Source organism: Cylas formicarius, unplaced genomic scaffold, assembly GCF_029955315.1.
Source record: "Cylas formicarius isolate icCylForm1 unplaced genomic scaffold, icCylForm1.1 PGA_scaffold_8__14_contigs__length_24414737, whole genome shotgun sequence".
Classification (NCBI taxonomy): Eukaryota; Metazoa; Arthropoda; class Insecta; order Coleoptera; family Brentidae; genus Cylas; species Cylas formicarius.
In genome coordinates, this window is record NW_026844361.1 from 21,705,742 (window position 1) to 21,719,340 (window position 13,599).

Consider the following 13,599-nt stretch of genomic DNA (forward strand, 5'->3'; position numbering starts at 1 on the left):
CGATTTACTTTTGAAATCTGCAATTGGCGAGAGACCGTTCTTCCTGCTGCTCCGGCCGTGAATACTCAAAAACAGAAATACTTGGACGAATCTGAATCGATTCTGACTGGAACCCTGCAGACGTTTCGCCAAAATCTCACTTGGCATCTTCAATGCTCGCCCTCTGAAAACACTTGAAACACTCGGAGGTTATCGGCAATGCGTGCGGTACTTATACCCTGCGCCGGAGGTGCTAACGGTGCTGCTTGTGCGGGAGGGGAAGTGGCTCCGCCCCCCGAATTGTTGGCTGCTGCGTATCGCTCTGCCGTTCGATTATCGTTCTCCACGTATTGGATAAATGTATAAGGTTGTCTCTCGTATTCAGGTGTCCGGACTTTTCTATCTCGATGGCCTCTCGTATAATCCTGCTCCTAAAGTCAGAAATATTTGTTAGCAAGTACCGAAATCAATTTTATGACCTGATTGGTGTTGGTGCTGAAACAAAGCAGATGTTGTTTGTTTGTTTCTTATGTCTAAATGATGTTCTTCGAGCCTGGCTCAAATCCTTCTGCTGGTCCGTCCCACATACATCAGGCTGCACGATCCGCATGCTCCTTGGTTGTCCAGAGTATTTTTTTGTTTGGGGTTTCTTAGTATTGCTCCAATAGTATGATCAGATTTGTAGGCCGCTATTGTTTGCTGATTGCCTTGCTGATGATACGCCTTTGGTAGCCGTTCTGTCGAAGACAGGTACTAATTTTCTTCGGTCCATCATCTCTGTTCTTCTCGTTCATGAATCTGAAGGACCGAGAAATTAATGTATTTGCCACTGCCTGTCTCTGTGATGCGTGGTGATGAGATTTAGCGTTCAGATATCTATTAGTGTGTATTGGTTTCTATAGACAGCAGTTCCAAGTGTCCAGCTTCGGTCCTTGTAATGTGCACATCTAAAAAGGGCAGACTGTTATCCTCTTCAAGTTCTATTGTAAATTGAATCCTTGGGTGAATAGAATTCAGATGATCTAGGAATTTCAAAAGCTCCTCCTTGCCAAAAGGCCATACAACAAATACGTCATCAACGTATCTTGTCCATAGTTTTGGCTTCAGATTTGCCTTCTCTATTGCTTTCTTTTCGAAGTAAATCATGAAGAGGTTGGTAACTACAGGTGAGAGAGATGATCCCATTGCTGCTCCATCTACTTGTGGGTATGTTTTTTCGTTGTACATAAAGTAACCTTTTTGCAAGCAGTGTGTAGTTGATCCATTATGTACGGCGGAAAATCCTCGTTTTCTTCTATAAGCAGGAGTGCCTCCTCAACTGGAACGCTCGCAAATATAACAACATTTATTACTATTACTGATAGCTGTTTGTCATCAGATTAACATACTATTGAGGCGCCTTGATGATGTGGAAAAGAAAACACAAGGAAACAAAATGTAATAAAATAGTTGCTGATTTTAAAAATTGCTATAGTTTTTAAGATGTGCGTTAATTGAATGAAATAAATATATACTTAATGGTCAGAATAGTATGAGTATTATGAGTATGCTAAAGTTGTGGAGCGAGTGCTTAATAAACCAAAAAGTTCAGCAAATGTGTACTATACCTTTCCTACGAGCTTTAGTTTTTAGGTACCTTTTTGCACAACGACAGGAATAGATTCATGACCGTCAGAATTGACAAACGTCAAAATTCAAGAGGTAGGAAATATCTCCGAAAACATCGTATTGCTCCCAAACCCGTGTCGTAATATCCCGGAATTGTCCGAAATGGCTCGGATCCGTGGAAAACGAAACGTGGTAAAATGTAGTATTGGCGCTCGCTAATCAATTCAATTCCATTATTTAGTGATATTCCTTTCCTTTCACTAGATTTTGTCGGGAAATACGCGAAACTTATCCTACCGACTGCGCCACTATTATTTTAACGACAAAAGGCAGGATGTTCTTCTATTTTTATTCTATTTTTTTTTAAGTGAGAAAGTGCATTAAAGCCCCATAAACATTTTTAAGGCACTATCGCAACAGTGCTAACGGCGTTGATAAAGCATCTGACAGAAATCAACTATGGCATTATTACTCACCTTAACAAAGGACAGGATAGATAAAAACATCTTGAAAGCATCCTTCTAAAAGAAATCGTAATACGAACAATCCCTACAACTAATCCAGTACACAAAGGCGAGCGAAACACGCAAGGCAAAGCCAACCCTTTCATTTGCATAACGATAGGGCGGCACTAGACAGAAAATATGGGGTAAGGGAAATGGAAAATAATGAAATCGTCGACTTGCTTCTTATATCGCTGCAATCGGTGAGTGGCCGTCGTTCCTGTCGATCCGCCCAGTTATGTATCCTCAAAAACAAAAAGACGTCGACAAATCTGAACCGATTCTGAATCAATCGAGATTCTGTATGATTTTGGCGGGCATCTGGCCGCTGGAGTTGCCCACGCGACACTTAATCTTGCACAAAGCATACGACTTCCACTCCAAATTCGTGAGAATCTTCTTCTCGATATTTCTGGGTTTGCTTTCCCTGGAGTTCGCGCTCAAGACTATCGACGGGAAAAATACTGACCAAATATTACCCCAGCTATTCTACATGATAGCGATGGTGATTGTAGCCGTTGCCGCATTGCTTTACCAACGAGATGATTTCAAAGAAATCATAACACGTATAATGGAGGATGATAATGAGATAAGATCCTCGAGAGACAGGGTGATGAGACGGTGTCATTTAGAACAGGCGCGGTTTTGTTCAAAGGCTTGTGTGGCTATAGCGATCCTGACTTTCGGTGCTGGTACCTCGATATATCTTGAAAATATTTGGAGGAGATACGAGATCGACCGGTACAATAAACACCACAACGAGAGTTGTGGACAAGGAGAAGCACTTGAGCTTACTGCTTATTGTCAACAACGTATCGGTGATAATCAACGGGCTGTTGGTTGCCTCTACGAAGATAGTTTTCTTCTCTTGCATCATCTATCCTGCGTCAGTCTTGAAAAGGCTGCAGATTAAATTCGAGAGATGGAAAGTCGACGAGAGGTGCCTCTTGGAATCTTTGAAGGAGCTAGTTATACAACACCAGAAAGTTACCATGTAAGTTAATTTTCAGGAGTTGTAGCTTGACGGTCAACAAATTAAAAACAAGCGAAAACCCAGTGACAAATCATGCCATTTGGTCACTTTAAAAGATGATAAGATAAAGAAAGATTGAATATCATTAAACACCCAGTAGAACAGAGAGTATGAATTGCAAGACAAGTAAATGTTCTTGTATATCACTTTTTCCCCCACAGTGCTTTCTTGAAATTCTTAGTTGCAGAATTACCATGAAAACGACAATAAAAGTGGTTATCTAACTAAAGTTATGCCTCGATGCCGGCGGTTTAACAGGCTTGTCTCTAATTTGTTGAACCTTACGAGCAAGTGGGTTTCAAAACGGTTTTTTAGTTTTATTTGCAAACTGAACGACTCTATAAAGTGCCGCCGTCTCAGTTCAGTTCATAACGGTAAGGGTTAACCTGTACGTAGGGTAAAGTTATGAAAATTTTTATCAATCATTAGTGATTGAAATGCTTAACAGTTCAAGCAACTGACTAATGATCCACAGTTCAGTTTCCCGAATATCTTTTACTAAGAAATCAATGAAATCAAAGTAATTGAAAATGCCAAAAATACCAGTTAGCATGTTAACGTATTCTGTCTAGGGAAAATAAGTCCTTGAGGTCTTAAAGTATTAAATTACTTACAGTTGGAGGAAAACATGTTAGCGTCACAGATAATATTTTTCTGCCTGATATGCGCGCAAACTTTTGTACTCGGTTGGAGCGCCAATGAAGTTAAAGCCCAGGTAGACTAAGGCAGCATTGCCACATCTAATGTAATAGTTCATTATTAGGGATTAATAGGATAGCGACACCATTTGAGAACCACTTTTTCTATTGCAGGTAATGAAGGAATCGTACTCCTACATCAGTGTCATGTTGAATAATAACAAGTGATTATATATTTTTTATATTTTTATTGTCATTACGTAATTTATTATAATTATGCATTATTATTAAATATAACCGACTAGAGACACACAACAGACTGTTTTCGTATCAAATTTAATAATGAAATTTTAATATTGCTTCATCTTCATCAACGCTTCATCTTCAACCGGATATATTATGTCACGTACGCATAAGATGTGTTGATGGTAGGAAAAGGGAAACACAGAGTAACAAAATCAAAAACTCTACAAATAATAATTAGTCTAATATGCAGGGTATCCCGAAATTTTAACCACGTATTCTGTAACCCAAAATGAAGATAAAAGTTCATATAAACTAGGGTCCAAAACGTCTTAGTTTTTAATATACAGGGTGTTAAATTTGAAGAGGTGATGGCGGTTTTTTGTAAATATTTTCGAAACGCGTAAATATTTTTAAATAAAATTTGGTACAGTTACTAAATTTTTCAGGCTCTATTTAATGAACTATAAGTTAGTAATGGATTATCTGCAGGGGTGGGTAACACAGGGGAGGCATGGGAAAAATTTGGCCCAAATTTTTTGTTTGTTTGTTTTGAAGTTTTCTGTGTCGTATCTCGCCAGAACACACAGTTTTCGAGAAAATTGCTTTTGAAAATTTAATTTCAAATTATTTTTTTATTTTATTGTTTATAATCGAGGTGCAGATAATCATTAGTAAGCCTTTCATTTGTTTGTGTTGTTGGAGTTTAGTAACTGTACCAAATTTTATTTAAAAACGAGACGTTTTGGACCCTAGTTTATATGAACTTTTATCCTTATTTTGAGTCGCAAAATACGTGGTTAAAATATTGACGTCTAATTTCGGGACACCCTGTATAACTGAAATTGATTGGGCAGCGTGATGTCTTCGATAGAAAAAAAATCTATTTGTAAGAAAAGCTAAAAGCTGGTTATGTTTAACTTACTACATTACTCAAATAAGGCAACTTGGTCAACATCCTCAATTCAATCCATACTGAATCCTAAGGCGTGATGTTCATTTATTCTAATAGTACAAAATGTTCTTGGTAATCATAAAACAAAAAGTTACATAGAATTAGTGAAAAGTATGCCTTCAAATTTTAATATTCTCGGTTGTAACATGAATATAAGAGTTGACTACCTCCACAGCCACATAGATCGCTTCCCAGAAAACTTAGGACATTATGGAAGATTGTTATCAAGAACGATGAAATCGACACATGACGACCGACCACTGCCCTAAGAAAATTTATTCTAGAAGGCAATTTAAGATAAATATTTTAATTAAATACAAATGTAGGTAAATCTAGTTTTTGTGATAAATACTTAACTACAATAGCAATATAAAAGTTATAACATAAAATATACACAATCAAAAAATATAAATTCACAAATATAACATATCTCAAAAACTAGATCTGATAGATAAAATCTGAGGACTCTTGCATGCTGCTGCAATCAAGACACCAGAGAATATTTTAGAAGCGAAATTTACCGCTAAACCTGATTCAGATTGTTCTGCTGATATAATATGTTCGCCCTGGAATAATAAAAGAACATTGAAACTGGATATAGGAATAGGAAGTAAGGCAATTATCTACTAAGAGTAATATTACACTAATTTTCATTACAAGGCTGCTTAGATTTGAAAGTATTGCAAATTGACAGTTGTAGAATTATATTTCCTAATATTAGTGATATTGAGAAATATTTGAGTATTAGAGTGCTTTCCAGGTGAACACGAAATTGTGTTCAAAAACGATGCTGTATACCTCAAGAATCAAAATTAAGTTGAATGATTTCGATTGTCAAGGCATAATTAGGAAAGTCGACAAGCCAACCTAGTGGCTTAATCCATTGGTGGTCGTTAATAAAAAAAAAAGGAGACTTGAGGTTATGTCTGGATCCAAAAAAATTAAATGGAAATATTCAAAAGGAACATTTCCTGATTCCGACAGCCGACATAATTGCTAGCAAACTGAGTAATGAAGCATTTTTCACGGTCTTAGACATAAAAAATGGCCACTTTCAAGTCAAAATAGATGACCAATTAGTTTTACTGTACATTTTGTCGCTATCTATTTTGCAGGCCACCTTTCGGAATAGTGTCCGTCCTCGAAGTATTTCAGAAAAAAAAATTTGAGCTTCTTGGTGACTTGCATAAAGTAGATATATATTTTTATAATCTGATTATTATTGGAAATTCCGAAGCTGAATATGATAATAATTTAAAAATGGTATTAGAGCGAGCCTCTAAATATAATATCACATTTAATAGGGGCAAAATTCAATTTAGATCAAGTGAAATTCAGTTTTTAGGTGAAGTATTCTCAAAAGATGGTGTTAAACAATGTCAATCATATGTTAAAGCAATTATTGACATGCCTCGACTTCAAAATAAGACAGATCTTTTGAGACTACTGGGAATGTCAAAATTTGTAGGCAAGTTTACACCAAATATGTCGAAGGTTACGGCTCCGTTACGAAATTTGACCCGTACTGATATTCAGTTTGTGTGGACAACTGAACATGATGTACCCTTAAGGGAACTCAAACATTTATTAGCAAAAATTACAATTTTGTCATATTCAGTTTGTGTGGACAACTGAACATGATGTACCCTTAAGGGAACTCAAACATTTATTAGCAAAAATTACAATTTTGTCATATTCAGTTTGTGTGGACAACTGAACATGATGTACCATTAAGGGAACTCAAACATTTATTAACAAAAATTACAATTTTGTCATATTCAGTTTGTGTGGACAACTGAACATGATGTATCATTAAGGGAACTCAAACATTTATTAAGAAAAATTACAATTTGGTCATATTCAGTTTGTGTGGACAACTGAACATGATGTATCATTAAGGGAACTCAAACATTTATTAACAAAAATTACAATTTTGTCATATTCAGTTTGTGTGGACAACTGAACATGATGTACCCTTAAGGGAACTCAAACATTTATTAGCAAAAATTACAATTTTGTCATATTCAGTTTGTGTGGACAACTGAACATGATGTACCCTTAAGGGAACTCAAACATTTATTAACAAAAATTACAATTTTGTCATATTCAGTTTGTGTGGACAACTGAACATGATGTACCATTAAGGGAACTCAAACATTTATTAAGAAAAATTACAATTTGGTCATATTCAGTTTGTGTGGACAACTGAACATGATGTATCATTAAGGGAACTCAAACATTTATTAACAAAAATTACAATTTTGTCATATTCAGTTTGTGTGGACAACTGAACATGATGTACCATTAAGGGAACTCAAACATTTATTAACAAAAATTACAATTTTGTCATATTCAGTTTGTGTGGACAACTGAACATGATGTACCATTAAGGGAACTCAAACATTTATTAACAAAAATTACAATTTTGTCATATTCAGTTTGTGTGGACAACTGAACATGATGTATCCTTAAGGGAACTCAAACATTTATTAGCAAAAATTACAATTTTGTCATATTTTGATCAGGATGGCCTTGGTTCAGTCCTGTTGCAAAAAATCCTAGGAGGCTAACCAAAAGTGAGTGCAATTATGCTCAAATTGGGATAGAAAATTTTGGCAATTTTATTTAGCAGTCAAAAGTTTCATTATTTTATTTATGGTGTCAAAGATATACAGGTTCATTGAGATCACAAACCGTTAAAAGCAGAAAAATCTTTATTCACCACGACTTCAGCGAATACTGCTTCAATTATTAGACTATGACCTCATATAAACCAGGTATATATTTGCATATAACAGATACTTTGTTCAGAGCATTTTTAAAAGAACCTGATTTAAACACTGAATTTTCTCAAGATTTTCTCTCACTAATTACTTATCAATTACCAATCTTCACTAAATTTAGGGATGAATTATCAATTTCTGACGGCTTACTGTTTTACGGTTATAAATTGGTGGTGCCTAACCAACTCAAACATGAGATGTTAGTTAAACCGCATAGAGGGCACCTTGGCATTGAAAAATTCACAGCTCGTGCTCGACAAATTTTTTACTGGCCTCTCACTAATCAAGATATTGAAAACAATTGTATGAAAAGTATGCTAATAGAAATGAAAATGAAAGCCTAATGTCGTATCGAGTTACAGATCGTCCGTGGCGGCGTATCATATCTTGTAGCAATGGATTCATACTCTAACCGCTTAGAGAAAATGTCATTAAAAAAATAAATCTGCTGAAAATGCATTTTTTCTAAATTTGGATTCCCAGAAACAATAGTTGCAGATAATATTCTATTTAATAGCTATATTTTTAAAAATTTTCATTATCCTAAACCAAATGGCCTTGCAGAAAAGGCCGTCGACATTAGTAAAGCAATGGTTAAAAAGCGTTCGAAGAGGGCGAAGATATATTTGAAAGTTTAATGCAGTTAGAACTAAACTTTATTATAATAAAACAGCTAAGAATTTAAAGCCCTTGGAGCCTAATCGAAATGTATCGGTTTTTAACCACAATAATTATTCGTGGGAGTGTAGTAAACTCGTTAACGTCGCACACAATCCTAGATCATACAATGTGTTAGATGGTATTTAAAAAGTTCTTTAAATGAATGCAATCCATTAGCGAATAAGGATTTTGACTTTGAAAAATTGACGCTAACCTTTTGATAATTCCCTTAGTTTAATGTTTAAAAAGGGAAGATGTTATTTGTTGTTTTATATAGTATTACTGTAGACAACCATTGTGACATCTAGTGTGCATTGTTACCAAGATGTCGCTATAAACAAGTAGCGTGTAAACACGCCAATGACGTTAATCTGATAACGGATTAATGCGATTGTCTTCGCTTCTCCGTGCTCTATCTATCGCAAAAGGTTTCCGGATTAATATTTCTTGCTGCCATTGCTTCTTCCATCTCGTCTCTCCAACTGTGCTTTGGTCGACCACGTTTTCGTCTCTGCGGGGGAGTCCATTTTAAAATTCGTTCCGGCCGTCTATCATCTGTCATTCTGTTTACATGTCCAAACCATACCAGTTGTCGCGTTTCTATTTCCTCCGTAATGTCTTTTTCTATTTCCATTTCTATTCTTACATCGATGTTGGCGATAAGCAACAGCCTTGTCGTAGTCCTTTATCAGTGGTGAAAGGTTCTGTTAGATGCATATTTGCTATTTTAATTCTTGATGAGAGAACAATTCGCAAACTCGTAAAGGCAAGGTTTAAAATTGAAAACAGCGAATCGTAGGGTAGACTAAATACTGAGTTGTAAACGTCATCACCGTATCTTAAAATGGAAAAAGTTATATATCCTAGTTATGAGAACTTGTATTTCTATATCAGGAAGTAATGTATTCAAACACATATGGATACACTGGAATCATTTGCAATTTATTTATTATGTTATTATTTATTTTAAATTTGAGCTTTTCAATCAAAAGCCGGAAAGAGGGAGGGACGAATGGAAAATATGCAAGGTCTCTTTTTGGAGTGGTTTTCTTTGTCTCGTCTCTGAAGAACATAATATGTTCCGCTAATCTGTCATTAAATAAAAGTAAATTATCAGTTATTCGTCATCAAAGTAACGTACGAATAGGATCCCTTGATCACCTGGAATAAAATGTCGACCAGTACAGCGATGAAGCAAAACCTTTAGTTTAAATTTTTATACCGTTAGAGCAGACTGCAACGTCATCGCGTCAAATGGACCGATCGTCAACTTCAAAGGCTTCTGTGTAAACGCGATCATCAGCAGCAATACTTTTCTTGATGATTCGTTCTGTTCATACCAGGAGCATTCGTACAACGCATCTGACAGGGCGATGCTCTGGGATTAAAATACGACCTAATGTCACGAGCTGATCCGTATCATTGCTCTCACCTGAACCTTTACCTCGTTTGCTGTCCAACCCAGCAGAAATATCTGGAGTAGAAGGTAGCTCAGATACGATACCGATGACAGAACTGTTTGGGATCCGTTCTGCAAAAGAAAGAAGCTAGTCGGAGGTACAGGTGTACTTCGACACTTGCTTACTGTGACTAGACCTACCGAGACAGCGGCAACGTTCAATGATTCTAACACGTACTCGATCAAAATTAAGTACTTTACCAAGTCGTTTAAGCGACTGATGTAGCTAAAACAGATTTATGGTATATAAATTCATTAACACAATTAAATAAATTAGACAATAAATGTTTGGTTATATTTTGGGAAGTAATTGGGATAAATATGAATGAAATGAATTTATAAACAAAAATTCTTATCTCATGATCTAGACTTTATATATTCATCATGCATGTTGAATAAGCGATAAGTCGACCGTGAGTTTAAGTACGCAGAAATAAGTAAATCAAATTTACGAAACGACGAAACAAACCCTAAAAGGCATATAAAAAAATTGCTTAAATGATAGATATTGGTAGAAATAACACTAAAAAACTTTAAGAAATGAAAAGTATATACAACCTAGTAGCGCAATGGCATTATTTGCTAGTTGCACACAATCGGCAGACAAAGCATCATTAAGCATTAGACATATACTGGATGTTGCAATTTCTGTGGTACACAATATACGAGTTGTGTTCAAAAAGTACCATGATTTTTAAGTTTCATCAAAAAGTATTTATTTATTCATCCAAATTAATGTTGTCCCCTTCAAAGTAATCCCCCCAAAAGTAATAAGTAATAGAGTTGTTGCGATATTTTCTTTATCTCCTCAATTGTTCCAATTGTTCTTGAGTTTTGCGAACAGGAACAAGTCGCAGGGGGTCATATCAAGTGAATATGGTAGCTGAGGCATGATTGTCTTTTTGTTGTTTGCCAAAAAGTTAGACACAAGCAACGATGAGTGAGCGGGTGTATTATCGTGATGCAAAATTGTTTTCTCATGGGAAGAACTCTTGATATACTACGTCACGATAATCAAAGAAAACAAACCTTAACATTTGATAGAACTTGACGTACTTTTTTCGGTCTCAGCGATTTTGGTTCGTCCACTGGGACGACTGGGCTTTGGTTAGTTTGGATTCGACGTCATAACCATATCAGGATCATCATAGTCGTTTAACAGCTCTTGAGCGATGCTCCTTCGACAGTCCTTTTGTGAAAAATTAAGCAGTTTGGGAACAAATTTTGCTGCTACACGTTTTATGCTCAAAACTTCGGAAAATATTGCACGAGCTAATAAAGATGACGACGTCTTCGACCATTTCTCTAATAGTGATTCGACGATTTTTCAAACACCATTTGTTTCACTTCTTCAACGCTTTCCTCTGTTATTGAGGTGCTGCGGCGTGCAAAGCGAGGTTCGTCATCGGCGTCTTCTCGGCTATCTTGAAACAGCTGGTACCACTTACAAAGATTACAAAGTAGAAAATCGCCAAGCACACAAAACACGTCTAAGTAAAAGTGAAAACTGGCTGAAACTGTGAACATATGTTAGGGACAGGTGTACCAACATAACAAAAAAAATATAAATCGAAGACTGAATGTACATAACCCGCTCAATTAAGAAAGTCACCTTACTTTTTAGACACACCTCGTATGTTCTATAGACGTAGAGCAATAAATTAATGTTTTCATTCACAAGTGTAATGAATTTATAGAATTTTAAAGAAAAGTAGCGCCCTCTAAAATATAATCAAAAACCAAATAGAATAGTTTCTTTAGACGCCTTGTATCTCAACAAGCAACCCGTTATGGACGCATATTGATATAAATTTTGTATGTTTAAATGTTTTACTGGAATAAATATTCTACGACATGCAGACATACCTGGACATTACATTAATGTCAGAAGATCAGCCGCGTAACTTACCGAGTAACGTCCTGGTGCTGGGTAATAACATGATTCAGGCTCGAGTTGACGTCCCCGTCCTGTCCGATATTCCTGAACTTGATTTGTAGCACCTTCAGAGCGTATCCCGCGAATATCACGCAGGTAAGCGTAATACTTTTGGTCGCTAGCGTCAGGGTAGTGTTGAACACGCACATAAACTCCTCGAGAAGCACGAAAACCATCGCAGGTTTGCGACTAATTCCAAAATAATGCAACTCGATGATGGATACGATTTCGCTAGTAGAGTTGTAGGGTAAGGTGTTGATGTTGCGCCACAGATTTTCCAAAACAACAGCTATCCCGGTACTGGCGACAGTCAGAATCAAGATCATATTCACCAATCTAGCGATACGGTAGCACCGCGAGTGTAGGTTTGAAATGTCTTCGTCTTCGCAATTGCAGAAGAGTTTTTCTTTTTCTTTTACGTAAGACACGATCCGTCGAAAATTAACGGTTCCACAAGCAATCTTAGCGTAGAAGATGCTTAATGAAGGAATTATATAGGACAGCTGTTTGAACAATCTGGGGCTGGAACGTCCAGGTCCCACGCTTAGAAATAATTCCATAGACGCAGAAGTGAAAAATAACGCGAAATACAATTTGACGAAGACGTAATAGGTCAAGTATAATTTCTGCAGCGCGGATTTTCCAGTAATCAATGCCGGGTGCCAAATTCCGGTAAGTATCATGATACGTTCGGAAAATTTTAGGAAAGACCGCGCCATGATATTTCCTCAATCCGCAGCTTCGATTACCTTTGGTAGACACCCACGAAATGCATGGCCGTAAGAAAATGTCGGCTTTTATGTAGAACTGCGTTAGAACCTCCCCTATTCGGGCGTGTTTGTTATTATCCTCACGCAGTTTTGCAGCCTTGTAATTACGTGGAGCAAAATGTTCGTGGATGGATATTTGATTGCACGTTGCAAAGTTTTGTGAATAATTCAGAGGGCTCGGTGGCTTGGCGCACCAATAGAAGACAACGTCTCTATAATTCGTGCGATATGCCAATAGCGGATGCTTTTACATTTTTCTTTATAATGGAACTTATAGTGATTGAGTGAATAATGGTGGTGGGTAATAGAAGTAGAAAATGTGTAGTGTACCGCTTCGCATCAATCGGTGACGACTTTAAAGTTAAATTAGTTTCCCTTGTACAAGATGTATCTTAAGTCTCTTTGACCTGACTTTAATATGAACTAAAGTATACTGAAAATTAATACCTTTAAAGAAAACTATTTCTTATTGTTAGTGGAAAATTATATATAAATATTATAATTTATGGATTTAAATATTTATATATTTATGTATGGGGCGTTTTTTTTTTCGATGTATAGAACTTTAAGTTGCAATAAAACAACGATGTATTATTCGATTGACCTGAATTTTATTTATCCGAAAGATAATCTTGTGATAATATGATTTCTGGCATATGACTGCCACGGCTGGCGCGGATGTAGTCCAATCTGGACGTCCAACATTTGTGGACGTATATCGGCAATAACACGGCGAATGTTGTCTTCCAAATGGTCAAGCGTTTGTGGCTTATCCGCATAGACTAATGACATTACATAGCCCCACAGAAAATAGTCTAGCGGTGTTAAATCACAAGATCTTGGAGGCCAATTCACAGGTCTAAAACGTGAAAGTAGGAGGTCACCAAACGTGTCTTTCAATAAATCGATTGTGGCACGAGCTGTGTGACATGTTGCGCCGTCTTGTTGAAATCACATCTCCTGGACGTCATGGTTATTCAATTCAGGAATGAAAGAGTTAGTAATCATAACTCTATACCGATCACCATTGAC

The 13,599-nt window shown here is 36.5% G+C and overlaps 1 protein-coding gene across 3 annotated transcripts; it reads right to left on the reverse strand.

Moving 5' to 3' along the window:
- Positions 1-4,065: 4,065 nt before the first annotated feature.
- Positions 4,066-12,537, reverse strand: LOC132706619 (odorant receptor 30a-like). Of its 3 annotated transcripts, none has more exons than XM_060678061.1 (6): positions 11,771-12,537; positions 9,988-10,087; positions 9,847-9,933; positions 9,625-9,780; positions 9,544-9,563; positions 4,066-9,491 (listed from the first exon to the last, which is right to left on the reverse strand). In XM_060678061.1, exons 1-6 carry the CDS (start codon positions 12,514-12,516, stop codon positions 9,293-9,295), a joined length of 1,308 nt encoding a protein of 435 aa, XP_060534044.1. In that variant the 5' UTR covers positions 12,517-12,537; the 3' UTR covers positions 4,066-9,292. The 3 variants fall into 3 exon arrangements, with proteins under 3 accessions (XP_060534044.1, XP_060534043.1, XP_060534045.1); XM_060678060.1 differs by having other exon boundaries at positions 9,835-9,933; XM_060678062.1 differs by having other exon boundaries at positions 9,383-9,563; positions 9,835-9,933.
- Positions 12,538-13,599: the final 1,062 nt, after the last annotated feature.

Coding starts and splice junctions, on each gene's coding strand:
- LOC132706619 (XM_060678060.1), bottom strand. CDS start 12,516: ATGGCGCGGTCTTTCCTAAAATTTTCCGAACGTATCATGATACTTACC. Junction 10,088..11,770: donor CAGCACCAGGACGTTACTCG/GTAAGTTACGCG, acceptor AATCTGTTTTAG/CTACATCAGTCGCTTAAACG. Junction 9,564..9,624: donor CGTTGCAGTCTGCTCTAACG/GTATAAAAATTT, acceptor ATTTTATTCCAG/GTGATCAAGGGATCCTATTC.